The sequence below is a fragment of the Lepus europaeus genome, chromosome 6, assembly GCF_033115175.1.
Source record: "Lepus europaeus isolate LE1 chromosome 6, mLepTim1.pri, whole genome shotgun sequence".
Taxonomy (NCBI): Eukaryota; Metazoa; Chordata; class Mammalia; order Lagomorpha; family Leporidae; genus Lepus; species Lepus europaeus.
The window spans coordinates 11,741,782-11,769,032 of NC_084832.1; the positions used below are offsets into that span (position 1 = coordinate 11,741,782).

General features: G+C 43.6%; 1 protein-coding gene across 2 annotated transcripts in view; it reads left to right on the plus strand.

Annotated features, from left to right (window-relative positions):
- Positions 1-27,251, plus strand: part of NALCN (sodium leak channel, non-selective) — a 375,909-nt gene that overhangs the window by 307,406 nt on the left and 41,252 nt on the right. For both annotated transcript variants that reach the window (XM_062193965.1, XM_062193966.1), the window contains exons 18-26: positions 296-369; positions 17,509-17,610; positions 18,041-18,110; positions 21,280-21,371; positions 21,458-21,580; positions 24,308-24,364; positions 24,605-24,725; positions 24,821-24,952; positions 25,881-26,048. In XM_062193965.1, coding sequence (XP_062049949.1) covers positions 296-369; positions 17,509-17,610; positions 18,041-18,110; positions 21,280-21,371; positions 21,458-21,580; positions 24,308-24,364; positions 24,605-24,725; positions 24,821-24,952; positions 25,881-26,048 — 939 coding nt within the window. The remainder of the gene's footprint in view (positions 1-295; positions 370-17,508; positions 17,611-18,040; positions 18,111-21,279; positions 21,372-21,457; positions 21,581-24,307; positions 24,365-24,604; positions 24,726-24,820; positions 24,953-25,880; positions 26,049-27,251) is intronic.

Here is a 27,251-nt window from a genome sequence, read left to right on the forward strand (position 1 = left end):
CAGCCTGAAGTTCTTTGGAAACAGTAGGCCAGTTCACATGAAGAATGGTGACATCACCCGTGAGGCCAGCCCGAGTATCCTCCAGGGAGTGATGTGAAGTGCTACAAGTTTATCTGCAGTTCTCCCAAGTAGAAGTAAAACTAGAAGAGAGTGTTAAAGAACAGAAATAGTCGTTTGATGATGCTTTGTGAAAAGCGTTCACATTTGATGATTGAATAATGTCGTTCATCTAAATGTTTGTCGGTTTACGATTCCTTTGCAGCCCAGACTAAAGCCACACTTTTATCATTTTCAGCTTCGCAAGTCTGTTTTCAGCATCAGGGCAAGGAATCTTCTGGAAAAGGAGACGGCAGTCACTAAAATCTTAAGGTAACACCAACAAACATTGTGTGTTTAGACACACAAATGGGACTACACTAAGCAAAGAAGGAAATTTTTAAGTGAACTAAATCTCTGGGCATCACCATATACTTTCTGCCAGAAGTAGACTTCAATATAGATGTGTTTATAAGAATGTCAAAATTGTTAATGTTTTCTGAAAGTAAGAACTTATTATTTATTTAATTTTCATGTACTTATAAACATCTACAAAAGCTGAAAATAACTTACCACAATTCTTAAGTTTTCTATACTTTCTAATAGCTAAAGAAAAAAATCATAATCTAAAGGAAAATAGTAAAAAGAGCAAGCTTTTTTGAAGTCATTAAGATTTATTCTTCTATTACACTAACTTTACTAACAGTTTATTAAGAGTAAAAAACACACACATCCTGGAATACTTACAGAAAGATTGAAGTTTAATGCTACTTCCTATGATATGTCTTGAAATGAAGTATCAGTAAAGAGAATTAAGCTGCCGTTTGAGAGTATTTTATCAGACTGTGTTACGAGAGGATATAGAATGTTGTTTGGGGGCCCATATTACACTGATGTGTGAATGACACAAGCAGACCGGGGACACTGGAGGTCGGATGCCTGCCAAGGTGAACAGACAAGGTCATCTCCAAACACAAAGTCAGTGGAAGGAGCTGGGTTCTCTCCTCCCCGATTCCTGGCTGGGAGTAATCATTAAAGCATCCTCCGCAGGATGTATATTACTATAGCTTGGAAAACTGTGATAAAGTAAAGCTAAGTGTAAGTAATTTTAGAAACTGCTTTTACTTTGCAATGCTCTCTGAACTTTGTGTGCAAAAGACAATTCCTAACTAATTAAGACTGTCTACTAGGAATCCGCTGTCTGTATTGGCTACCAGTCATTCCCAGAGTTGGACATGGGTTGGGCTAGCTCTAATGCAATGAGAATAAAGATTTCTGGGGCTTGCGTGTTATCACCCCTAAACAGGGTAAGAGAAACATAAAGCCTTGCTGACATAAGCAACCTGCCCCCCTGCTGGTGCTGGCTCTGACTGGCTGTCTCTCTAGCCTGATATGAATGGGAGTTTTGTCACAGGCCTCGCCTGGAAGACCTCCCGGCACTTTGTGATCATCATGGAAGCTGCAGCTGTACCACACAAGTTCACGGTGGCGTCCTACAGAGATGCTGATCCACCTCCTAGGAAGACAAATTCTCCCTCAACCCAGAAGCAGCTGCCCACTGAGGAGGACAGCGCTCTGTGTCTGTGTTCAGAATCCACTGCCAAACCAGGAACAGAAATGACTGCACCCAGAGCAGCTGCCCTCCAGGGACTGGGACTTTGCCCTCAGGGCACCCAGAGATTTCCCAGGCAGAAGCAGAATGGATACTCGAAAGGAAGCCCCTCACTTCCCCACACACTCCTTCTTCTTCTTCTTTTTTTTTAAGATTTATTTATTTATGTGAAAGTCAGAGTTACACAGAGAAAGGAGAGGCAGAGAGGGAGAGAGAGGTCTTCCATCTGCTGGTTCACTCCCCAAATGGCTGCAATGGCCGGAGCTGCACCAATCTGAAGCCAGGAGCCAGGAGCCTCTAATGGGTCTCCCACAGTGGTGCAGGGGCCCAAGCACTTGGGCCATCTTCTACTGCTTTCCCAGGCCATAGCAGAGAGCTGGACTGGAAGAGGAGTAGACAGGACTAGAACCAGCGCCCATATGGGATGCCGGTGCTTCAGGTCAGGCATTGAGCCACTGAGCCACAGCACTGGCCCCCACATGCTCCTTCTTAAAACTGCTCTGTTGCTTTTGCTCTTCCGTGGACCCTTTTCCTTCTCTGCTGCTCTCTGTTTTGAAAAGAATGGTGAAACTCGCCCACCCGGAAACGTGGGCACGTCGACCTGGGCTGCAGAGGCTTCTGGGCTGCTGCAGGGACGGTGCTCCTGTTGCTTCCTCCAGGGAGCAGCGTCTCACAGGGCAACACCTGCCATTCATCCAGCTGACAACTTTTTGGACACTCTCCTTCCGAAAATTCACGCCCCTTAGCGTTTGGCCTTAGAAATACCAGGGTTGTCACAGGAAGCGTGTTCACATGTTCTTTTAATTGAAAAATCAAGTCAGGCTCTTTCTAACACATTCAACTGAATGCTTGGACAGTGGAAACTGACCGGGTGCACCGTATCATCAGGCTGCCCGAACTGATGGGTGAGACGCTCCCGTGCTCCCCAAAACTTCTGTTCAAGCACATACGCAGTCACGCCAGAAATGACATCCTGTACTGCAGCCCAGCGTGGTCAGGGGAAAATTCAGTTGTTTCTTGAATGCATAGAAGTAGTTTCAAAAAATAATTTATGCTGTGTAGGAGCAAAAAAAAAAATTGTCAGGTTTTTAAGACTATTCGGGAATATGGGCCCTCTCAACGTTGCCCCACCAGTGGGCATCTTTATAGTGTTTTGCTAAAGCCCAGCACTCCATAAAACGAGCTGGAGCACCTTGGGAGCGTGTGAGTGATGGTGCCTTGTGAACATCGCGAAGTAGCACAGGTACAATTTGAAAACCTGATATTTCTTTTTTTTTTTTTTTTTTTTTTTGGACAGGCAGAGTGGATAGTGAGAGAGAGAGAGAGAGAGAGAGAGAGAGAGAGAGAGAGAGAAAGGTCTTCTTTTTTGCCGTTGGTTCACCCTCCAATGGCCGCTGCGGCCAGTGCATCTCGCTGATCCGAAGCTAGGAGCCAGGTGCTTCTCCTGGTCTCCCATGCAGGTGCAGGGCCCAGGAACTTGGGCCATCCTCCACTGCCTTCCCGGGCCATAGCAGAGAGCTGGCCTGGAAGACGGGCAACTGGGATAGAATCCGGTGCCCCAACCGGGACTAGAACCTGGTGTGCCGGCGCCACAAGGTGGAGGATTAGCCTGTTAAGCCACGGCACTGGCCAAAAAACCTGATATTTCTTAAAATATAAACTTGATATTTAGAAAAGCCATTTTTCTCCGGTAAAAATAGTTTCTATATTGCTGCTGCTCTATATGCTGTGTGAATTAAGGACACATGCAAAGATATCAAACTGATACTTTCTCTGGGTGCACTTATGTTTTCTTCACTCATAATAGTTGTAGTAAAAAATAAAAATAGTATGGGGCCCAGCATTGTGGGGAAGCAGGTTAAGCCACGGGTTGCATTGTTGGCATTCCATATCAGAGTGCTGCTTTGAGTCCCAGCTATGCTGCTTCCAGTCCAGCTTCCTGCTAATGTACCTGGGAAGGCAGCAGAGAATGGACCCCATCACGGTGATGGAGTTCCTGGCTCCTGACTCTTCTAGCTCAGACCTCCTGGCTGTTGCAATTATTTGGAGAATGAATTGAATGATGGGCTATTTTCTCTCTCGCTTGCATCTCTCTCTCTCTCTCTCTCTCTCTTTCTCTTTCCCTTCCAAACAAATATATTCAAAAAATAAATAACACAGTCATGCCCACATTGTAATGCAATCCTTTAGTTCGAAAGCAAAGAACAGATTGGGTTTGTGTCTCTGGGTTCATGGACGTCGTGCTATGCTGTTTTGCAAAGAACAACAGCAGAAGAAGAAGTTGGGGGAAAGAAACTCAAGCCAAAGATGAGGAAAATATTCATGGAAGCCTCAAGGCCATTGACTCAGACAGCCCCCTCTGCAGAATGGGGAAGTAGAAACAGTTGCCCCCTCTCTCCTGGCATCTTCTCAGGCTCTCTGAGCAGTGCCGTCCCTCCACTGCGACCTTTCTGTTAACTAAACCCAGCCAGGGACCCCAGGTGACGTAGAAGTGGCCCCTCCCTCTGCCCTTTGGAAGGCTTCTGAAGAAGGAGAGACAGACAAGGAGTGCAGACTTGGCCTTGTGTAGATGAGCCAGCCTCGGGAGCACAGCTGGGTGGACTGTGCCAGGCTCCGTCATTCGTGACTTGGCAAGGATTTTCCAGTTTTCCTAGAATTATTGTCTTTAGTCTTATCTGAGAGGTTCTGCACAAGAGGCTCAAGTAAAACAAAGTATGGGGAGATAGCAAGGACGTCACAGGTTGGCTCTGTCCTGATTTGGATGCGGATAGAAAGCATGTAAACTGTGAAGTACAGGGAGATGGAAGAAGAAGATACAGTGCAGTATTGATGTCTTGGGAATAACTTCCAAAAAAATCGCAAAGACTTGTGGAAAATAAAGCAAATCTCAGACGTGAGGGATGTGGAAGCCTGGCTGTGTGGACAGGCGGTTGACTGTCAGCTCTCTCCTTCCTTCAGTGGGAGATGACAGGCAGGGCACCTCCACTTCCGACAGGGGATCCTGGATCCTGTTCTACCCCCTCTAAAACCCAGAGCAACTCACTCACTCATGGGGCCCTCGGCTTTCTCCCCTGCCTTTGATTGCTCAGAAGGGCCATGGTACAGTCATTTGCCCAAGCCAAGAGGAACTGGGCCTTTGTCCAGTGAGGGAGACCACCACCCCCAGTCTTGAAGGGACAAGTCAGGGTGGTTATTCGTAAGCGTCACACCTGATGGAGATTGGACAGACTTCTTGATGTAAGAGTTTGAGACTGAGCAGCATCCAGAACAGGGAGCAAGGTGCTGTTCTGGGGAGGTCCGCGCGTGGCTGTGACAAGACCAGACGGCATACCTGGCCCCCTCTGCGCCTTCCCTGCCCTCCCCCATGTTCGGCCTGACTATTTGGTGTTCACTCACCCAGAGGGAGCCTGCCTTCTGTTACCCACATTCCTTCTTGATTTGAGTGATTTCTGAGAAGAGAGGAAAACCAGTGGTGACTTTATGCTGACCTCTTCCCATGTGGAATTTCTGTGTGTGTGTGTGTGTGTACACGTGCGCGCGCACCCTTCGGATTTTTAATGATATACTTGGATCACGTTTTAGAAACAGATATCACTGATCTTTGGAAAGAGCATTAATAACAGATTCGGGGTGGTGTGCAGGGACTTGGCCAGAGTCATCATGGAATGCTGGTTGTCTGGGTGGCTGCTCTGCCCCGCTGAGTGACCTGTTGTCTCAACAAGGGGCTGGTCCAGTGGTGTGCAGTGCACAGCAGTGTATTTAGGGGAAGACCTGAAGCTGACAATGAAGTTGTTGCCTGGTTAACAGCCTTGCCCACCTGGACAGGTAAAGTCCTGGTCATTTAGCTGTGGAACCACCTGTGCTCTCAGGCACCTGTGTTCCCAAATTCTTCCAACTGAAACAGGATCATCCACAGAACTCCAGCAAAAAGTGGGCTGGAGACATTGCCACATACAGGAAACTCCAGCACTTTTCCAGAGGAAAAGTCTCAAAGAAGCTATGGGAATCACGTGGAGCCACCCCTTTCTTTGCATAATCATCTTTAATTTGTGTTCTTATGGTGCTTTTTTTTTTTATTTAAGAGACATTTTGGAAAATAGAAATGAATTCAGAGTACATTTGAGACCTTCTTGATGAGAAACCAAAAGTGGGCCATTTCGACAAATTGTGCTTAAATCCAGGCGCGGGCCTCTGTGTTGTGTGTTTCGAGACTTTTTTTGAAGAGGATTGCATGGGACAGGATGTTCTACTCCCTCAGTTATAAAATACAAGGTTGCTATTCAGTTTGCCGGTGTTCAGCCTGAGGCAGTCATTGGGCTCCACGCAGAAAGCTGCTTTTCCAGGGGCAGGGACCTTTCTGCGCACCAGATGAAATAAAAAACAAACAGCAATCGGCTTTCAAAGGCATCGCCAGCTCTACTGAGACTCTCTAATTCAAAGCCCGAAACTGAGCAAAAATGTATTATCATCCCTGCTAGGCTGAATGAATAGGGAAATGTCAAGAGAAAATAATTAAACATTTTACATGATTTTAGAAAGTGCCATCCTTTTGTGGTTTGCCAGGAGTACCTCATTAGCCAGGACTGTATCTTTATAAACCTTTTTTGAATGCTCACTCTATATTAACATTTTCATTTTGATATTTTTATTTATGGCATCATTTTCTTTATCATGCACTTGTACGAATACATTTTCAAAAATCTAAGGAATAGTCTTTAGTGGAGTGCCACTTGCTACTAAAAATAAATATTTTTCAATGAAATATGTAGGACTGGATTTTAGCTATCATTTTAAGAGAATCATTTGTATTGACTACTAATAGAACTTTATAAAGGTACTTCAAAATATTTACAGAAAATGGAATTAAAAGATGTTTGTTTTGGTACAGAAAGATTTTTGAAATCCAGGCTTAGTTTTTTCATAATAGACATTTATTTATAGAAAGCTTTTATTTAATAAATATAAATTTCATAAGTACAACTTTTGGATTATAGCTGTTCTTCCCCCCATACCCACCCTCCCACCCGCAAATCATCCCATCTTCTACTCCCTCTCCCATCCCATTCTTCATTTAGAATCATTTTTAATTATCTTTATCTACAGAAGATCAACTCTAAGTTGATTTCAACAGTTTGCACCCACACAGACACACAAAGTGTAAAGTACTGTTTGAGTAGTAGTTTTACCTTTAATTCACACAGTACAACACATTAAGGATAGAGATCCTACCTGGGGAGCAAGTGCACAGTGACTCCTGTTGTTGATTTAACAACTGACACTCATTTATGATGTCAGTAATCACCCGAGGCTCTTGTCATGAGCTGCCAAGGCTATGGAAACCTCTTGAGTTCACAAATTCCGATCGTATTTAGACAAGGCCATAATCAAAGTGAAAGTTCTCTCCTCCCTTTGGAGAAAAGTACATCCTCCTTTGATGGCCCCTTCTTTCCACTGGGATCTCGCTAACAGAGATCTTTCATGTAGGTCATTTTTTGTATAATGGGCATTTTCATGAATTTCTTGAAGATCCCTCAAATATGTGGATTTCAAAATATGTTTTGTACCAAAATACACTTATTTTTCACTCCATCTTCCACCACCTTCTTGAAGTACCATTGATACTGCTTAAGTGTGTATACAATCACTACACATTTAATAAGCTACGATTTTTAAAAATGAGATTAGCTGGATTGTCTTCCTCACCATAAGACAGTCATTCTTTTGCTGAAAGAACATTTCTCTAGCATCTTCCACGTCCCAGGCGTTTTGCCGTATTTGCATTTAGCAGCCTTGGATGTGGTCTGTTTGTTCTGCAGCTCCATATTCCAAGCATGACCAGCAAGAGGCCTCCTGCCCCATCACAGTGGCCAGTGTATGTGGCATTGGCATTGGACCTCAGACCTGGAGGCAGACCCGCCTCCTCCCCATGGAACATGAAGGGTGTGTGGATGGGTGGGGGCGCTGGAGGAGCCTGCCTTAAGAGGAAGGACCTTTACCTTTTAAGTCACAGTGGGGGCCACCTCTTGAGACAGCAGCAGTTTCTAATGACCAGCACTTGACAGCAGCAACTCAGTTTTAAGGAAAAAAAAAATATTGGGATTGAATGTCTTAAAGACTTACCTTTGTGGCTCTATTAAGGCTGCCTAGTTGTAGATTGTCCTGCCATTTAAGAAATCCTGTAAGTGAGTTGAAGGACCATTTGGAGATAAATAAGCTGAGGAAAGAGGTGAAAAACAAGTGTATTCAAAGGACTATACCCTCCAAAGACGAAATCTGTGAATATATGCATTTGTATAAAATAGGAAAGATTTCAAAGTGGCAAAATATAATGGCAGTAGCCCCCCCCCCCACCTTATCTGCAGTTGCTTTCTGTGTTGTCATTTAACTGCAGTCAACTGTGGTCTGAAAATATTGCATGGAAAATTCTAGAAACAAGTGTGCCCCAAGTTTTACATTGTGCATTGTTCTGAGCTGTGTGAGGAAATCTCTTGCTGTCCTGGCTGAGGTGTGGATCACCCCTTTGTCCAGCGGATCTGTGCTGTACATGCAGCCCATCTGCCGGCCCCTTAGCCCTCACTCAGTTGCTGCCGTGGTATCACAGTGCTTAGGTTCATGAAAATCTTATTTCCCTTAACAATGGCCAAAAATAAGAGAAGTAATGCAAAGGAAACACCAGGCAGGAACCGTGGCAGGACTGCAGGGCCCATGTGAGAAAGCACAGTACTAAAGGGTTTGGTATTCTCCTGAGTTAAGCATCCCCTGTGGGTCTTGGGACATATCCCCTGTGACTAAGCCAGGGCTATTCTAAATGTAACTAAAAATGTGTTCTAAAGGGATTTTCTTAGATCGCATCTGACTTGACATCAAAATATATTATGTTTTTGATAGTATGATTTTTAGGAAAACTCGAAAGTGATTGTAATAGTGCTACAGATCAAGAAGCCTGCTATTGACTTTTAGGGACATGCAGACTTGAGCAGAGGTATACAGATTTCTTATCTGCCCCATGTCCCCGCATGCGTTCGGTCCAGGTGAGGAGCTGCAGTGGCATGCCATTATCACGCAGGGTCCGCGGTTTACGTTAGGACTCCTGGCGGTGTTGTAGAGTCTCTGTGTGAACAGCTGTGCCGTGGTGCGCATCTACCATCATACAGAGTAGTTTCACTGCCCCACAAATCCTCTCTGCTCTGCTTAACACCTCTCCCTTCCTGGCAGCTACTGTAAACACAGCGAAGCTGTCTCCGTCGATGTATAAATGCACATACGTGTCTTCATGGACATGCATAGATGTTTATAGCAGCTTGCTTCATGCGTTGTCAAAACTTACAAGAAACTGAGATGGACAAGACCTTCCTGTTACTATTTTATCACTGGGATGTAAAGTAATCACTAATAGAGGAAAATAAAATGCATGTCCATGGAACATTTGGTTAGTCTAGTTGCTGCAGCATTTGCGAAATTTCACCTTGATCCTAGTGAAAAGTTTAATCTTTGCATTATAATTCATTTATTTCTAAGACAGTAATGCAATTACTAAATTTGAACCCCAGTGAATAGTGTGGGATTTCAGATACTTACTGAGTTTTAATAGATGCATCAAAAAAGCAAAGAGAAAGACACGCAAAGTTTCTTTTATTTTTAGTTTAAGGTGAGGTTCTCATCACCCATGCATTTACATGGCTGTCTTTGAAAACATTTTTATGAATAAGGCAAGATTGGAAAGAACTAACCCGCTGTTGCTATTAAAGAGCCATATCCATTTACTCAGGACTAGGCTGATTCAAAGGGGAATGGGGTATTCACCAGGAAACAAATGCAGCTTTTCCCCCTCTCAGCAAGAGGCCATTACAGAGAGGCTCACCCATCACCATCCACGGTGGTCTCTACTTTGGATGATCAGCTTGCCACTCTAGTGGAGGCAGGTAGGAGCCATTTCCAGGAAATACTCATTACCTAGTCTCTTGTATACAGCCTTACAGTCACAGTTTTACATAATTACCGCTGAAGGACTATTTCCCTGTTGTCTGCTGATGTGATTACATTACATTAACCAACATCAGATAATACTGTAAAATGCATTACTTTGTGGACTCGGAGATTTCAGTAAAATCCCTCAAATGTAACACTCTACAAAGTTAGATTGTAGCTCCTTTGGCTGGCAATTACCTCTAATACCAGATGGGATCGTGCAATTGAACTATTCTGTAATAAGTGAAAATAATTTGAAGACTCATAGGTGTTTGCCTCCCTCCTCCCTCCCTCCCTCTCTCTCCTTCCCTGACTCCTTCCTTCCCTCTCTCTCCCTTCCTTCCTCTCTTCCCTTTCTCTCTCTCTCTCTTGCCCCCCTCCCCCCCTCATTACAGCGTGGTAAGGCCTTTCCCACACCCCTGTTCTGGAACATTAAGAAACAAGACATGGAGACAAAGAAAGGAACCAAGGACCCCCTGCCACTCTGTCTATAAACAGCTCGTGGTGTTTAAAGGCTAATAAAGCTCCAAAGATCTCTCTTCCAATCATAATCTGTGGGCCAATTTAAAAATATTTGAGTTGGAAAAATATCAAGAAAAATAGAGCCAATTTCTTAAGACTTGATTCTCTCCCCTGGACCTCCGTAAAAGATAATATATACTCATGTATGGCAGTCATATGAGGGGCGATGGAAATTCCACAGCACAAAGGCAATGCAGGGAGGAAGAAAAAAAGACATCAATCTTTCATATTTTTTTTTCAAAGACTTGGCAAGAAACCGGGGGTCATATTTTTGCAACTGGGAGTGTGTGTTTGCCGAAGAACATTCCCACATTCGAATCATCATCAGGGGTCCTCTCTTGCTGTACTTTCAAAGGTAGAGAGGGCATAACATTAACCCCGACTGGGAAAAGGAGAAGGCTGCACTGTAATTCTCCTCCAGGGAGCAGGGATAAAGGGATTACATGTGCCCGCATAATGGAGAATTTCCTCGCTCACCCAAGACAAAAGCCTTCATTATTTTTCACCAGACACTTGAAGCCTTATGCTTCCAGCTTCCAGAAGCTAAGCAGGCAGACCAATTTGTTTTTTTATATTAAGCCACTAGATGGAGTTCCTAAGAAACTGACTGTCCAGCGCTGACCATTACGGAGGGACACAGGACGATGCTGGTGACTTGGACACTGGAACCCAGTCAGTCTGCCCCACGAGAAGCAAGGCCATTCCTGAAGATCACAGTGTGGTTTTCAGTGTCATCAGTTTTGGTTTCTTTCTGGACAGAAAGTAAATGAATGTACTTCTTTTACCCTTGGGAGGCCTGAAGGCATCTAAATGCTTACAAAAATCCAAAGGGGCAAAACGGAACTTAATTGAACGTTCATGGACTTCTTCTGGGAGAGTGTGTCGCTCACTGAGTAGCCTTAATGATACAGGTGCCTCTCATCTCGCAGGTGAACTATTAGCAGTCTCCTATTCATCTGAAGAGCTTGCCAGTAGATTCCCAGAAGGTAAGCTGTGTGCAGGCCACACTCCCAGTGATGGATCAGATCTCTGGTTTAAGAAACTGAAATGAGGGGCGCCGGATTCTATCCCGGTTTCTCCTCTTCCAGGCCAGCTCTCTGCTGTGGCCCGGGAAGGCAGTGGAGGATGGCCCAAGTGCTTGGGCCCTGCACCCGCCTGGGAGACCAGGAGAAGCACCTGGCTCCTGGCTTCGGATCAGCGAGATGCGCTGGCCGCGGCGGCCATTGGAGGGTGAACCAACTGCAAAAAGGAAGACCTTTCTCTCTGTCTCTCTCTCTCTCACTATCCACTCTGCCTGTAAAAGAAAGAAAGAGAGAGAGAGAAAGAGAGAGAGAGAGAGAGGAAGGAAGGAAGGAAAGAAAGAGAGGAGGAGAGGAAGAGAGGAAGAGAGGAAGGAAGGAAGGAAGGAAGGAAGGAAGGAAGGAAGGAAGGAAGGAAGGAAGGAAGAAAGAAAGAAAGAAAGAAAGAAACTGAAATGAGATCAGCTGTCATAGTGTGCTTGGCTCCATCCATATTGGCTTCCTGGTTTCCCGGAAAGCTTCCCATACAACACAGATCAAGACTTACACATCTTCAGTTGCAAGAAGCAATGTCTGATTTTTTTTTTCATTGCTGTCTCAGGGTCTCATCTCCTATAGGTGCACAGCCCATTAATCGTGAGTGGCATGGTATTCCAACTTGAGAAAATTTAAAATTATTTAAGGTCCCCTTGCAAAAGTGTGTTTTAAACACATGCTGGTTTGTTTGTGATCACTTTCATGTTTCAAAAGCATAAAGTGATCAAACAGGAAATGAAAATATTTGATCTTCACAGAATGTCAAGGTTTATTCATTCAACAAATATTTATTGAGCACCTACTGTGTACAAGAGCTAGGAAATAACAGTGAACAGTTTTAAAGGCAACCCCTGCTCCCTTAGAGCTCTTTGGAGCATGGCTTATGTGAGGAACCAGGAGACCTAAGGAGATAGCATAGATAGAATGAGGTCCCTTCTGGTCAAAGAAGAGACTAGAAAGAGAGATTTGTGAGAGAAACACAGGACTTGCAAGCCGAACTGAGCCTTTCTCTTAGTCTTTTTCTGAAACACAGCAGGAAGAATAATAACTAAATTAGTTAGCCCTTGCTGCATGACAAATGACAGATTATTGTACAACTTAAATGAGTTAAACAACACACTTTTCCTCCAGCAGTTGCAGTCTAGAATCTGAGCATCGCGTAGCTGGGTCTCCAGCTTTAGGTCTGTCACAAGCTGCATGCATTTGGACTGGGAGGGGACGAATGCCCTTTCCTGGTTCGGATTTGGTTGCTCGTGGGCTTTAGACTCGGGTGCACCTGAGCTCGTAGCTGGAGTCTTCCCTTTGTTCCTTAATGAGCAGATCTTTCCGTAGACCTCCGCATTGGAGCGAGAGAGCGAGAGCAAGAGAGTGTTCCAGGAAGAAAGAAGTTAGTCTTTTATAACCTGTCCCATCACAAGGGCATACAAACCACAAGGCCGGGATGACTGGGGGCCACCTTAGAACCCTGCCTACCACACAGTAACATCACCAACATCTAGTTCAGAAGACACTTGGCTCGGGCTCATTGTACAACACATGCCCGCAGAATGCGTGCTTGAAGACCAGTGAAGAGGCTGTGACACTGGTCCCTGGTGGGCGTCACTGTGGATCCGTCAGGCCAGGAAAGCCTCACTTTCCACGGTGACCTCTGTCAAACCTACTGCTCACACCCTGAACTGGTAGAGCCAGCACTGCGCCACAGCAGGGTAACCCACCACCTGTGATGCTGGCAGACCATATGAGTGACAGTTCAGGTCCCAGCTGCTCCACTTCCAACCCAGCTCCCTGCTAATGTGCCTGGGAAAGCAGCCAAAGATGGGCCAGGTGCTTGGGCCCCTGCAGCCCACATAGGAGACCCAGATAGTGTTCCTAGCTCCTGGGTCCATTCTGGCTCAGCCCTGACCATTGTCGCCACTTGGGGTGTGAACCAATTGATTGGAGGTGTGTGTGTGTGTGTGTGTGTGTCTTCCTCTCTTTCTGTAACTCTGCCTTTCAAATAAATAAATAAATCTTAAAAACACCCTGTACTATAGAATCTTAACAACCGTGACACAAAATACAGAAAAGGAAATAATAGCAACTAAAATTCCAATTGCAGTGTCAGCGTTTTCAGAACTCTTTCCCATTTGTAATCATCCTGGTGTCTTCCAGTGCTCTGGGACGTAAGCAGGGAAGGTATTATTATTCTCCACAGTTTACGTGTGGAGGGCACAGGCTCAGAGAAGGCGTGCCATTTGCCTGAGTTCCCACATGGTGTAAAAGCTGAGGTCAGAAATGCTTATTTCTAAGCCTTGTACTTTCTCAACTCTTCTCCATTGAGTTTCCAGATGAAGGTAGACCTTTCTATCCACAGACACCTTGCTGGGTTTTGAAACTGCAAACCCACTGGGCTACTGGAAACATTGAAATCTAGCAAGCTCTGAGCCAGTACAAAAAGTCCCCTCCCCCTTTCTCTCCTCTCCTGGAATGCTCGCCCTGGCATTTTCCTTAGTGATTCTGTCCTTTGGGCATTCAGTTGCTGAGCACTGAGCCTCCTATGAAGATGCTGATGAATGATAAACCGGGCCCTGAAGAACTTGAGCTCTAGATCCAGGGGTATAATTAATGATGACAAAATGCCATAGCCTAAAGCCAGCCTGGTGAGTCTCCGGCTTCAAGAATACGCACTGTGCAAGAAATCATGTTTTCTGAGCTTTCGCGTGGGTGAGATAGCCGTATCTCACTTTATTTACTTACCAGAGCCCATTTATGTCAAGCTTGGAATTGCACTGTGCACATCAGAACACGATTTGGTGGTTCATGGTTTGTGTTACTATATCTATTTGTATATAAAAAAGTTGTATTGCCTTTAAAAATAATAAAACAAACCTGCATTTTTGTATGAAGCTTGGCACATTGTATTGGAGTCTTTGTAACCTCTCAGGAATTCAGGTCACACCCATTTGATGTTACTAACTTTCCACCAATGCCATTATTTTCCAAGACAGAAAAATATTTTGCATGACCAAAGACTAGTAGTTCAGGTATGAAGCTGTTTAATTTAAGCAGAAACGTTCTCATGTGATGTTCTTTCTACACCTCTACACGTGTTCTGATGTCTGGGAAGTTTCAAGAAACCCATCCCCCCGCCATGCTCCCATCATCCCCTCCTATCCCAGGATTGTGTTCTCCCATCTGAGGTCCTCCTGTTACCCTGGGTTTCTACTTGTCCCTGCGTAGAATGTAGTTAGGTTCCATCTTATGCTTTCTTTAGATGAATGTAAATGCCGTATCTATAGAAAACTTGATTCATCTGTATCATCACCTGTTTTTGTTGGAAAATTATTATAAGTAGGCTGGTTATTAACTGTGATGGGTGCAGTGCCTAGAAGAGGCGTTTTCTTTATAGTCTTAACAATATCCCACCACTGTACTCAGTAGGGTGAGAAGCCTCTTGGACCCTTCAGATGAACTTGTAGTCACGTGCCCCTCCCCACTGCCTACATGCAAATATTTATTTAGCAATTTTTCTAGGCAAATATAGCCCTTAATTTTCAGCTAAGAAACCCCAGCATTTGCTTGTGGAGTTTCTTAGGTCCAAGCCAGGGGCACACTCAAAGGAAAGAATGAGATATCAGAGCTCATGGTCCAAGAACAGACACAACAAAACACTGACACTGACCAATGAACATGGGGACTGTTTCCCTTTTATTGATAATGGTTACAGAAAAGGAGGTCCAGGTGGAGGCCAGCACAGGAGATTAGAGGAAGTAGGAGAGGCAGCCCAGAGTACCAACCATGACCTCCTAATCCTGAGGTTAGGTGGCCCAGATTCTGTGGGTGCCTTTGGTGTGCATACCCCTTCATTCAGGGGACAGGAGGGCTGTGGCAGTGCCTTGTCACTGAGAAACTCTGAGTCATGTGTTTGACTCACACAGAGCTCTGTAATCACAGGTTATGAGTTTAGCTGCTGTTAATTTGCAAGTCCAAAGTTACTGAATGTTTTCTTCTTGTTTCCATGATTATCCAGTTTGACATCATCCTAGCAAACAGTGCAAAAAGAGATATGAGAGAAAATGACAGTGGCTGTTTTTGTGTATTGCCACACATTTAAGTAGGACTATATTAGTGCTCACTGATGGCTTAGCAAGGTGGAGCTGAAAACCAGTCCCTTCTCCCCCAAAGGAGTGGGTCATATAGAGAACAATGCACAGCCAAAACCCCAGCCCGTTGTGGTAGTATTTTCTGAATTCTCTAAAGGAAGCAAGTGCCTCTGAGCCAAAGAGGAAAAGGTGATTTTCTCTCCACCACCCCTTTAGCCAGGCTCTTGGAAGAGGTAGAATGGAGCCAGGGTGGGAGTCTTCCCAACAGCTGTGGTCTCCATAGAAACCTGCCTGCCCTTCTTAGCTGCAGAGTCTGCCCCAGGGGGCCTGGGCATGGACGAGACACAGTCAGGCCCTGGAGCCAGCAGGTGTAGTCGGAGCCCTTCTGCAGCAGGCAGACCCAGGCCTGTCCCAGCTGGGCAGGTGGAGAAATCAGTAGCAATCTGCACAACACACAGCCCACAGCCAGTGGCATGCTCTATTTCCAGCATAGCAGACGCACTCACACGCACATGGGCCGTTATAATCTGGGTGGATGTATTTTGTGCCTAAGGTCTTTAGGTCTCCATCACTTTATGGAAGAGTCTTGTGAGAAAAACATCAGAGTTGCTAAGATGAAAGGACAAAAGTCAAAGGACACTCTTGTGTTTTACACAAATAGCAGGGGACCTGGATATCCGTGCTAGAATAAGTTTGTTCCGAATGGATTTTCAAATGATGTCATCATACTTTTCAGTCCATTGTTCAAAAACCAACCCTAAATGTACATAAGGAGAATCTGCTTGGCTTTTGTCAGCTCCTCTGCACTTACAAATGCGTCTTCCTGGGGGAACGTCATTGTAGAGTCTATATAATATAATCTCTGTCATCACTGTGTTAAATCTTGGTGCTCAATAAAATTTGACTTGGGTTTATCTGTTGCTTGCTGAACTAAAACTGTTCATTGTTTGGCCTTGATTTGTAGCAATGCACTTAAGTTTATTGAATTTGCATGATTTTTTCATGGATCTGCATCCTACTTACCTTTATCCACATCCAAAGCACATCGGAGTGCATAAGCATACACGGTGTGTAGGAGCTGCAGTTTGGGGTATGGTCGGGGTTACACACCCCATTCTCAAAGCTCTTAGCTCTGAGACAGGTGGTAACAACTCAAAGCCATGGTAGAAATGCATTTTAAGTATAAATATGGGAGTGTTATGAAAAGCAATGGTACAAGTGTTGAGATGTTGAACAAATATGGGGTCATTAGATTTGCATGTCATGAAATCATTGGTCAGTGCTACTCTACCCAGCTGGCTAGGGATGGTCTCCGTCTGGCACATGGGCCTTTTGACCTCTGTATTGCTTTCTTTCTGCTTGACTTCTGCCTCAGTGGAATTCCTGTCATTCCCAGTTGGACAGAGCCTTCTGGAAAACAAATTTTGCTTTCTCACCAAAATCATTCACACCACAGGTTTTGGGTCACCCATTCGTCTTCACACATTAGTAAATCTGACATTAACAGCAGCCTGGTGATGGTCTAAAAGAGAGCATGTTTTTTAAAAGTCTTCGTGGTTTTGAGAGTACAAAGTGGTAACTGGTTATCATTAAACCATAAGCTTTACGTAATGATTCCAGACTTTTTCTTAAGTTGTGATGAAAACAAAAACCATGTAACATAAAATTTATAACCTTCACCATTTCTAAGTGTGCAGTTCAGTAGTGTTAAGTGTGTTCACCTTATTATGGATCATTCCAGCTTCAGTTACTTCTCTCAGTGGCTCATTTTTGCCTCCAGCTTTATGCTTTCCTATTTTCCTAAAGTTCTGCAAGACCTCGTTGGAACGTGTATGTCATTCTTCCAAGGGCCTGGATGCCCAAATCCTTCCCTAAGGGCTTTTCTTAGCAACTTCCTTGTTTAAACTCAAAACCAACATGAGGACTGCCTGTGGGTAGTCTGGCCTGTGGCTCACAGAATCCTCCTAGAAGCGCTACCATTTTGTATTGGGGAAGGGAGGAAAGGGTCAGTAGGGGACCTTTCTATTTATTTTCCAGCTCCTCTTCATAGCTGTAACACTTTGCTTTGCACATGTGCTTGACACAGCTTAAGGCTCATTTTCCTTGATCATTACATGTCCCTTGCCACATCATTGGAGTTTCCTTAAAAATAATAAGAGTAATGAGCAGTTATGTATTATTCATCCCAAGTGTACAAATCAGGCTTGTATCTCGGGCTTTTTTTCTCTTCTAGAGCTTGCACTCGACAGCGCATGCTGAGTGGATCATTTGAGGGGCAACCAGCCAAGGAGAGGTCAATCCTCAGCGTGCAGCATCATATTCGCCAAGAGCGCAGGTAACTACTCCAGGAAGATGGGCTGCAGGGACACCAGAAAGGGAATTTTGTAGGAAGTGCTCACCGTCCACAGCCAATGCCACCAGCCCTTGCTGGCCAGACAGGCACCGGCAAAGAGCTGAGCAATAATGTCATTCACAATCAGATTCCAAGCTTTTTTTTTTTTTTTTTTTTTTTTTAACCTTTACTTCAAACGCCTTTTCCTTGGTGGTGACCAAATTCCCACTTTTGAGATTAGAAGGAAAAAGTCTGAATCTTGTTAGAAGGGTTCCAAGACATTTGAATGGACTATAAACTTTAGCTCTAGAAGAAATGATAGGCTTTTGTGACACTGTACCAGAACAATTGTTGTATTTTATGTCATGGTCGTTGCCTAGGCATCAAAACCTAATCTTGAGTTGTATTGACCAGTTGGTTGTGGTTGCTCTAGGTCACTAAGACACGGATCAAACAGCCAGAGGATCAGCAGGGGGAAGTCTCTTGAAACTTTGACTCAAGACGTAAGTTCTCAACAATGCTTTGAAATTGGGAAATGTGATGATTTACGAAAATGTATTCCAGTAAGTGCTTAGACGATTCCAGCGTCTGCATCTTTTCTGTCTCATTGCCAGCTCTCCTTAAGACTTCAAACCACAGGGAATCCGCAAACGCAGGAAACAAATGACATAGCCTCTACCAAAATGTGTCCATTAACCGTAGAAAAATCCAGACATCCCACACAAAGCACATTGGTTAGTTAAAATAGTACCACAAAAATAATATATCAGTTATATTTGACCGCAAGTTAAAAAGACATGGAAAGTGTGTATAGGGATTATTTGCATCACTAACTTTGACTATTCACTGACTCCAAAATATTCTAGAATATAGATTGAAAGAATTTTTCTGCCAGGAGCTACATAGGATTTCCCAAGAGTTGCTTTGTTTTTAGACTGCAAGCCATGCATACATTTACTTACGGACTTAATAAATGTTTATGCGGTGTGTGTTCTGTGCCAGATCATGTTCTGAGTGATGAGGAGTAGCAAGGAAACAAGACCGACTCACTGCCTTCCTGGAGCTTGCATTCTGGTTAAGGAGACAAATGACAAGCAAGTCAACAGATAGTGGGGTTTCTGGGACTGATTTCTTTTTATGTTCTGTAGTCGTGTTATTGCTGTGACAGGATTGCCTTGTAAAGTGGAATAAAGTCATGTAAAGCAGTATCACAGGCAAGGATCTGGGGGTGGGGAATTTTGGACAGGATGGTACTGGGGTATGAACAGGCTGTGGTATCAGAATCATGCAGGTGTTTAATCCCCAAAGTCGTAAGTTCATGGTAGCAAGAGAGTGGAGACAGAATCCAGTTGTGGTGCTTCGGTGCTTTGGGTCTCGTGGGAAATCTTTAGATCATTAGGGGTGTGCCGCTGGGAGGTGGTTCTCATGAGAGTGTTGCTTATAAAAGTCTACCTGGGCCTTACAGCTCTCTCTGCTCCTTGACTCACTCCACACTCACCTCTGCGGCTCTCAACAGAGACCCAACCCATGGGGTTGCCTGTTCTTGGACTGTGAACCTCCACAACCATGAGCCCCAAGAGCCTCCTTGTCCTTGATAAAGTTAGTTTCTCTTGAGAATATCACTGTTCTAACAAAAAGCTGACTAGCACACATCAGCCCAGAGATATAAATGAAGGAGCAAGCCCTGAGAAAACCCAGAGAAGCTAAGGGTTGGCAAACCAGCCATCCTATGCTAAGATTATGTTGGAAGAGTTTCAAAGTACAAATTAAATAACTATCATTTTGTAGAGCCTTGATTGAAAAACAGACTTTAATTTGAGTTTAGATATGTGGCTGAGAAAGCAGTCTTGAATGTTCAGAGCCTGGGGTGGCCCTTGAGAAGAGAAGGCTAACAAGGGAGCGTTAGCAAAGCCACAGCCACTGGGATTTTTTTCCTGTGTGTCTTTTTTTTTTTACCACTTATCTATTGTTTTTAAATAGCTTGTCCAGCATTCAATATACTACATCTGTTTTCAATCTGCAAAAACTGTTGTGAGGAGACTGTAAACTGTGGAAAATGGAATTGAAAGATAAATTTATTTTGGTGCAAAAAATATTTTGAGACCCTTGCATGGTTTTTTAATAATACACATTGTCCATGAACTTGTTGAAGACACTCATATTTCAGTCCAAGTAGAATGACCCTATCAAGTGCTTCAGGTAAAACTGGGAACTAGAAGAAGCTGATGAAGAGACATTTACTTCGCCATTACCTGATTGGTGTGGTTCTAACTGGTACAGAGCTGTGTAGTAACCACCACGATTTTTAATACTCAGAGCTCCATCTGATTGGCCACCATGTTTTCAACATGGATCCAACATGTGGCTTCTGTGCTTGTAATGTTGATTTGAAGTCAGGTATATTATATGGAGAAAATATCCAGGTGAACATTCAAACTTCCATGCAAAACTCTCTCCTTCAGGGTGATTCTGTAGAAATGTACAGTGTAAGAATCAGATTAAAATGTGGCTTTGAAAATATGTGTTGAAACATACATAACAACAGCTGTGTTTGTATAGTCTCAACCCCAGGGGTGTGCCTCTTCAAAGCTTTCTTACTGTTCCTCCTATAACCCTATGACAAAATCCATTCTCACTGTTCTCCATAGCAAATGTCATGGGCTCTGGTCACTTCAGAAGACAGTCATATAATTAGTCTTTTCTTACATCACAGGACACATTTAAATTAGACAATTTCAATCTTCTCAATTACTCCACATGATAGAGGATACAGATCATTAAGTCCAAGAAATGTTTTCTGTTCAGTTGTCGATTTGTTGGAACAGCGACTCCGGCTGGTCAGACCCTGCAGGACCTGCCCCCGCTATCCGCCAGCCTTGCCTTTGCCACCCAGTTCCTTGCTCTCTCAGCTCTGCGCACACTGGCATCATGGCTACTCCTCAGGCCTACCTCACCTCTAAAAGAACAGGTTCCTACACCTGTTGGGTGGCCTGCACCCTCACCTCCTTTGAGTTTTGGAAAACTTCATTCTGAGATCTATGCTGACCCATTGATTTAGAATCACAGTTGTCTGCCTCTCTCCTGCTGTTTTTAATCAGAACACCACACGTACCCTCACACGCTTGCTTATTCTGACCGACTTTTCATCCATCCCCCTCCCCAACCCCAATCCTAACTGGAGCATCAACTCCACAAGAACAGTGATTTCGTCTTTTTTTTCCCCCTACCTCTTGCCCAATCCTCAGCACCAGCACAGCACCAACACCTGGCACATAAGAGGAGCTCAGTAAATACATGGAGGCTTCAAAACCTTGCGAAATTACAGGATTATGTGATAAATTTATTTTGGTGCAAAAGAATTCTGAAATCCATGCAAAAGTTAATGAAAATGCACATTATGAGAAGTCTGTGTGGATTTCAAAATGTTTTCATCAAAATAAGATTCACTTTTAATTCCATTTTCCCATGAGCTATTTCAAGTACCCTTGTAAGTACTTAAATAATTTCCTTTTTAGAGGAAAAAAATATGGTTGCTAAGATGATTGTGGCCATTAAACTGTACATGGATGTATATGGAAAATAAAGACAGTGATCTCAATGTTTTAAATGATACTGTTTCTGGCCTTCAAAAAAGCTGTCATGGTAATATGCTTCCTTTCCATTTCCTTCCAGCATTCCAATACAGTGAGATACAGGAACGCACAGCGAGAAGACAGTGAGATAAAGATGATTCAGGAAAAGAAGGAGCAAGCAGAAATGAAAAGGTAGAAGCAAGGCAGCGTCCCCTGGAGACCCCTGGGGAGCAGGGACTTCCCCCTTAGCCTTCCTCTCCTTTCCCTTCCCCTTCAAGGAAGGTGCAAGAGGAGGAACTGAGGGAGAACCACCCGTACTTTGATAAGCCGCTGTTCATTGTTGGCCGGGAGCACAGGTTCAGAAACTTCTGCCGTGTGGTGGTTCGAGCTCGCTTCAACGCGTAAGTACTCTTGTTCCAGCCAGGTGTCTGGCCCTGGTCCGTGCAGACAGCAGGGGGTTCATTACAGGAAGAGGGAGGAACGTGTACTCCTAATGGGGTCACGCAGGAAACCCTGGGTTAATTAATCATGCTGCTCCACCTTGCCTGCCGAGCACCTGAACAGGTGGAAAGCAAGTGAAGGTTGAAAGTAGTTAACATTTCTAGGAAACGCATGTGGCACAGTGCATAACAACCTTTCTTTGTGCGTTTTTTGCAGTTGCCTAATACTTGTGTATCAGTGTTATTAACTCCAGTATTTATCCAGGAAATATATAAGCAGAGGGGGACTAAATGACAGGTGAAGATCACTGTCCGTGTCTTCTATCAGACTTGTAGTTTCTTTACGAGCAAAATGCCCCCAATTGGTTTGTTCTAGAATAATGTGAAGTAGCAAGTAAGTTGACTAGTGTTTCTATTACTACCTGTCAGGAGGAAAAAGCTCACTGGCCACTGCTTCTACGTACTGAGGTATACAAAAGATAAACTAAATTTGCTTTTCTGGAGACCCTAGCCAATGGATGAAATGAAATGTAGGTCAAGAACAACTTTAAGTAGATATCCTCAAGACATTAAGAATTCTGGAGGAAGTGCAAAAACTTTCCACCTTTCTTTTTTTTTTAAGATTTATTTATTTATTTTAAAGTTAGAGTTACACAGAGAGAGAAGGAGAGGCAGAGACAGAGAGAGAGAGGTCTTCCATCTGCTGATTCACTCCCCAATTGGCTGCAACGGCCAGAGCTGCGCCAATCCGAATCCAGGAGCCAGGAGCTTCCTCTGGGTCTCCTACAAGGGTGTAGGGGCCTAAGGACTTGGGCCATCTTCTACTGCTTTCCCAAGCCACAGCAGAGAGCTGGATTGGAAGTGGAGTAACCGAGTCTCGAACCAGCACCAATATGAGATGCCAGCACTGCAGGTGGCAGCTTAACCCACTATGCCACAGCGCTGGCCCCTCAACCTTTCTTTATGTAGTTGGCCATCAGTTTAGTAAAAAATTGATCTCCATCGTTGGAGCCAGCAATGTGGCATAGCAGTTAAAGCCGCCTCCTGCAATGCCGGCATCCGGTATGGGTGCCAGTTTGTGTCCCAGCTGCTCTACTTCCAATCCAGCTGCCTGCTGATGGCCTGGGTAAAGCCATGGAAGGTGGCCTAAGTATTTGGGGCTCCTGTCATCCTCATGGGAGACCCAGATAAAGCTTCTGGCTTCCAACTGACTCAGCCCTGGCCATTTCAGCCACTTGGAAAGTGAACCAGTGGATGGAAGATCTCTGTGTTTCTCTCCCTCTGTCTCTGTAACTCTGACTTGCAAATAAATAAATCTCTTTTTTTTTTAAAAGAAAATAATTTAATCAGTAGCCTATGATAATCATTATCTGTTATGAGCTGAGCTCCCTCCCAAAGTCCATACATTGAAGTCCTAACCCCCAGTAGTCAGAATGTAACTACATCTGGAGACAGGAACTTTAAAGAGGTGATGGAATTAAAGTGAGGACATCCAACCTGACTGGTTTCTGCATTTGAAGAGGAAGTGTGGACACACTTGAACTGAAGGAAGACCACAGCAGCATGTCGGGAGATGCCAACCACAAGTCAACTGGGCAAGCTTCCAACAATCCTTCCCTGGCAGCTCTCAGGATGATCCAACCCTGCTCACACCTGGATCTTGGACTGCCCAGCCTCTGGAGCTTAAGCAACCCGGGCTGCGGTGCCTTGTTACAGAGCTCTAGGAAGCTCAGACACACTCTTAGGACATTTCAGACCTGGAGAGGGTCGGGGAGAGCACAGACTATCATCTCTGCAACCCTCCTTCAAAAGAATAAAACAGTTAGCTCTGTGGATGTGGAGGGGTTTGCTCGAGAATCCCAGCAGGTGTGTGGCTGTCTCCTGACCACCAATCCCATTCTCTCCTCTGTTCAGGAAAGCCCTTCACAATCTCAAATGCCTGAAAAATAATTGTTAAAAACTCCCCTGTGTTCTCACAAAGGAAGACAGCAGGATAGACCTGATTGGCTTCTGAAATGGGTTTTCCATATTGAGTTACCTTGTTGGCTGCCTACATGTGAACTTCTAGTTACATATTCCCCTCTTCGTTTTGTGTGACTGGGTTCTCTTTTGCCAGCTACATAGCTGAGGGGGAATTGAATGATGAAAGAAACACACACAAAGCCTGTCAGGGACCTCACCATCATGCTTCACAGACTTCCTGAAAGTTGAAGTTATGAATCCCCCGACCCAGAAACTTACCTTAAATCATTCCATGAGACTGCAGTTAAATGCACGCTGAAAGACTATAGACCCTATTTAATTTATGGAAAATTTAATTAAAGAATTATGAAGAACTTCCTAGAACTACTAAGGCAAAGTTTTCAATGAATGTTTTGAAGTAAAAGTCAAAATTTAATTTTGTAATACCATGTAAAAAATTTTGAATGGAGCTGTGAATTCTAAAACCAAGTATTTTGAGTAATCTAAAACTTTACTTTCCTAAGCATCAACTGCAAATTCTTTTCATTTTTCTTTCCTCTAATGTTCTCTATCTTCCAAAGCCACACACAGTTGACATATTCTATGGCAGTCATTATGTAGTGGATGTAGAGATTGTGCGTAGGTGAGATGTTTGTTTATACGACCTGGCCACACACTAACATTCTTGCTGCATTGCAGGATTTCATTTGCCTCTCCCTCTTACAGATCTAAAACGGACCCTGTCACAGGAGCTGTGAAGAATACAAAGTATCATCAACTGTAGTAAGCCTCACAAACCCCGTTCACCATGCACGTTTGAAGTTTTCACGTACTGTTTTGTGCTGCATAAAAATATCAAAATTCCCATTTGTTTTCTTGCTAAGTATAGTGCTATGAAGTTAGATGACTGGAATTTATGTAAAAGAAATAGCAGTGGTGTTCAGAGAGCCACAGACACTAACATCTCTGTTAGTAGCCTTTCCTACAGCATTTCTGTTTCTCCGTGTGTTCACTGTCTGGCAGTGATTTGCTGGGACTGGTCACCTACCTGGACTGGGTCATGATCATCGTAACCATCTGCTCTTGCATTTCCATGATGTTCGAATCCCCCTTTCGAAGAGTCATGCACGCACCTACTTTGCAGGTACTGCTGCTACATCTCAGCTCTCAGCTAGGGGGTCAAACACTGACCTGCAATTTTTCCAGTCATTGTGACCAAAGTGCTTCTGCCCGTTTCAGATTGCTGAGTATGTCTTTGTGATATTCATGAGCATTGAGCTTAATCTGAAGATTATGGCAGATGGCTTATTTTTCACTCCAACTGCTGTCATCAGGGACTTTGGAGGAGTGATGGACATATTTATATATCTAGTAAGTCTTTGGTTATTTCCTAAATGTAAAATGTGATGGTCTTGTAAAATCTCCTGTATCTCTTAGTACAAGAGTGAGGTGTTTGAGTTCCAGAGGCTTTGATGTCAAAGTGAGTTCTTAAGTGCACTATGAGTAGTAGTCATTATATGCACATAAGGCACGTGCATGTCATATCTTAACAAAAAAGCATTGTAACTATCCATGCGTGTTTATAATGATCCAGTGCAATTTTGTCTATGAATGAGACAGGGTTAATTAGGTCTAAAATAGCAAATTTACTTTACCCCCCACAATTCTTTGTGGCTTTTATACTTAAAATATTTGCATCATATAAATCATATTATTGATTATTGAGCCCCTTATTAAAAATCAAACGAAAGCAATTGTCATTATACTTCTGCCTTGATTCCAGTGCACAAAATACGTGGCTGTAGCAGGTGCCCATTCAACTGTTCAAATCAGTTGGAAAATTGTAAAAATAGACTCCAAGAAATTTTACTTGTTGTATATGTCCAAGAAGGGATGAAATCAGTGTATTTTGCTGGCACAAACAGAAGTGTGATCATTACCAGGTGCCATGTGGCAGATCATTAATATAATAATAACGATCTTGATGAAGGAATTCCAATGTTATTGACCTCAGCAGAGCCTCAAGAGAAGGGACAGGATGAAGTGGAGACACAAGACACACAGTGCGCTCCCCCGATTTCATTGCTGTGCGCACATGTTAACCTCCCTTTGAGGCTTCCAACAGGTCAGGATTAGGTACATTCATCTGAGTTAACAGACGCAGTACACAGTCGTGAGTCGTCCCACGTAACACATGGCATCTCTGCCAAATGGACAGTTGTGGCCAGGTGGTCTCAGCAAAGTAGTTAGTCCAGGGCAAATTGTATAAGCTCCAGAGAGATTTCTTTTCCTCCTCTAGGTGAGCCTGATATTTCTTTGTTGGATGCCTCAAAATGTGCCGGCGGAATCTGGAGCTCAGCTCCTAATGGTTCTTCGGTGCCTGAGACCTCTTCGGATATTCAAGTTGGTGCCCCAGATGAGGAAAGTTGTTCGAGAACTTTTCAGCGGCTTCAAGGAAATTTTTTTGGTATGTTAGAGTTACTGTTTGCTTCCGGTCTTCCTTAGTCCATCTCTGTTGTGGTGCTAATGAGGGGGTAAGGTCTTGTTTCTCAAGGTCAAGCCTGTAACTTTGTTTATGGCCAGAGGGTTATAATGGCACCAGCTGAAAACAATGCACGCTTAAAAATTTCACCCATGAAAGTTTCTATCTTATTAGCTCATTTAATTCAATGAACATTTTTAGAGAACTGAAGTGAAACTCTCTGGGAAATACATAAACAGAGAATCCGAAGAAGATTCTCTGCTGACTCATTCTTCCCTCTTTATCCTAATTTCTACTCTGCATTTTAGCTTCCCATTTGGAAATTAAGGATAAGACGACTCAATGCCGTTTCCTTCATAAATGTGATTGTGAATTGGTGCATTTGGGCTCACATTCTGTATGCCCCCGAAAGCATGCAACTTAGAATTTGTCTCTGGATCTTGGGAGTAGTCAAATAAAACACTTTTCAACTGGGACACATAGGTATACCCTACTTTAAGTGACTTCATTATACAATAATGAATAGTTAAAGATATGATTGAAAAGAAAATATTCTTTTAAGTTGGGCAAACATTGATTTAGGATCTTCTAAGAACAGGGCTGGAGATAAAAGAATGAATAAGAGTCTCACTGCTCACAATCTGTTAGAGAGGGATCATTGCCTTACAAAACAGTGATCAAAGCATTCCTTTTATTATTGATGAATTCTTGTGCATGAAAAGCATGAGCTAATTTACATAAGCTTGTTTTGTATTTTGCTTTCTACAAACACCCCTGGTGATACAATGCTATAGCTGAAGTTGACACAGGGGTATTTTAAAGATACTGCAATATTACAATTTTTGTGCCTAATATTTTTTAAAGATGTTTTTAAAAGTCCTTATTTGTTCTCTTTTTGTCCACATCTGTAACACTGTGACTTTTCACACAGCTGGAATTGAGGAAAAACAAAATGTCACCTAGGCGTTGATCTAGATGAACCTTTTGATCACAGATTTTAGAAGAGAATCTGTGCCTTTCTCTGTGTAATTTTAGTATGGTTAAATCAGCTGTTTAAATCCTTCAGCCGTGCTGTTCCGTAGCTTGTTCTGTCATTGCCCTTTTTCTCTGCAAGTCAGAGTCGTCAGCCAGCAGAGGGAGCACGAGTTAATTAACACACTGGCTTTTCAGGACTGAATTAATGACATC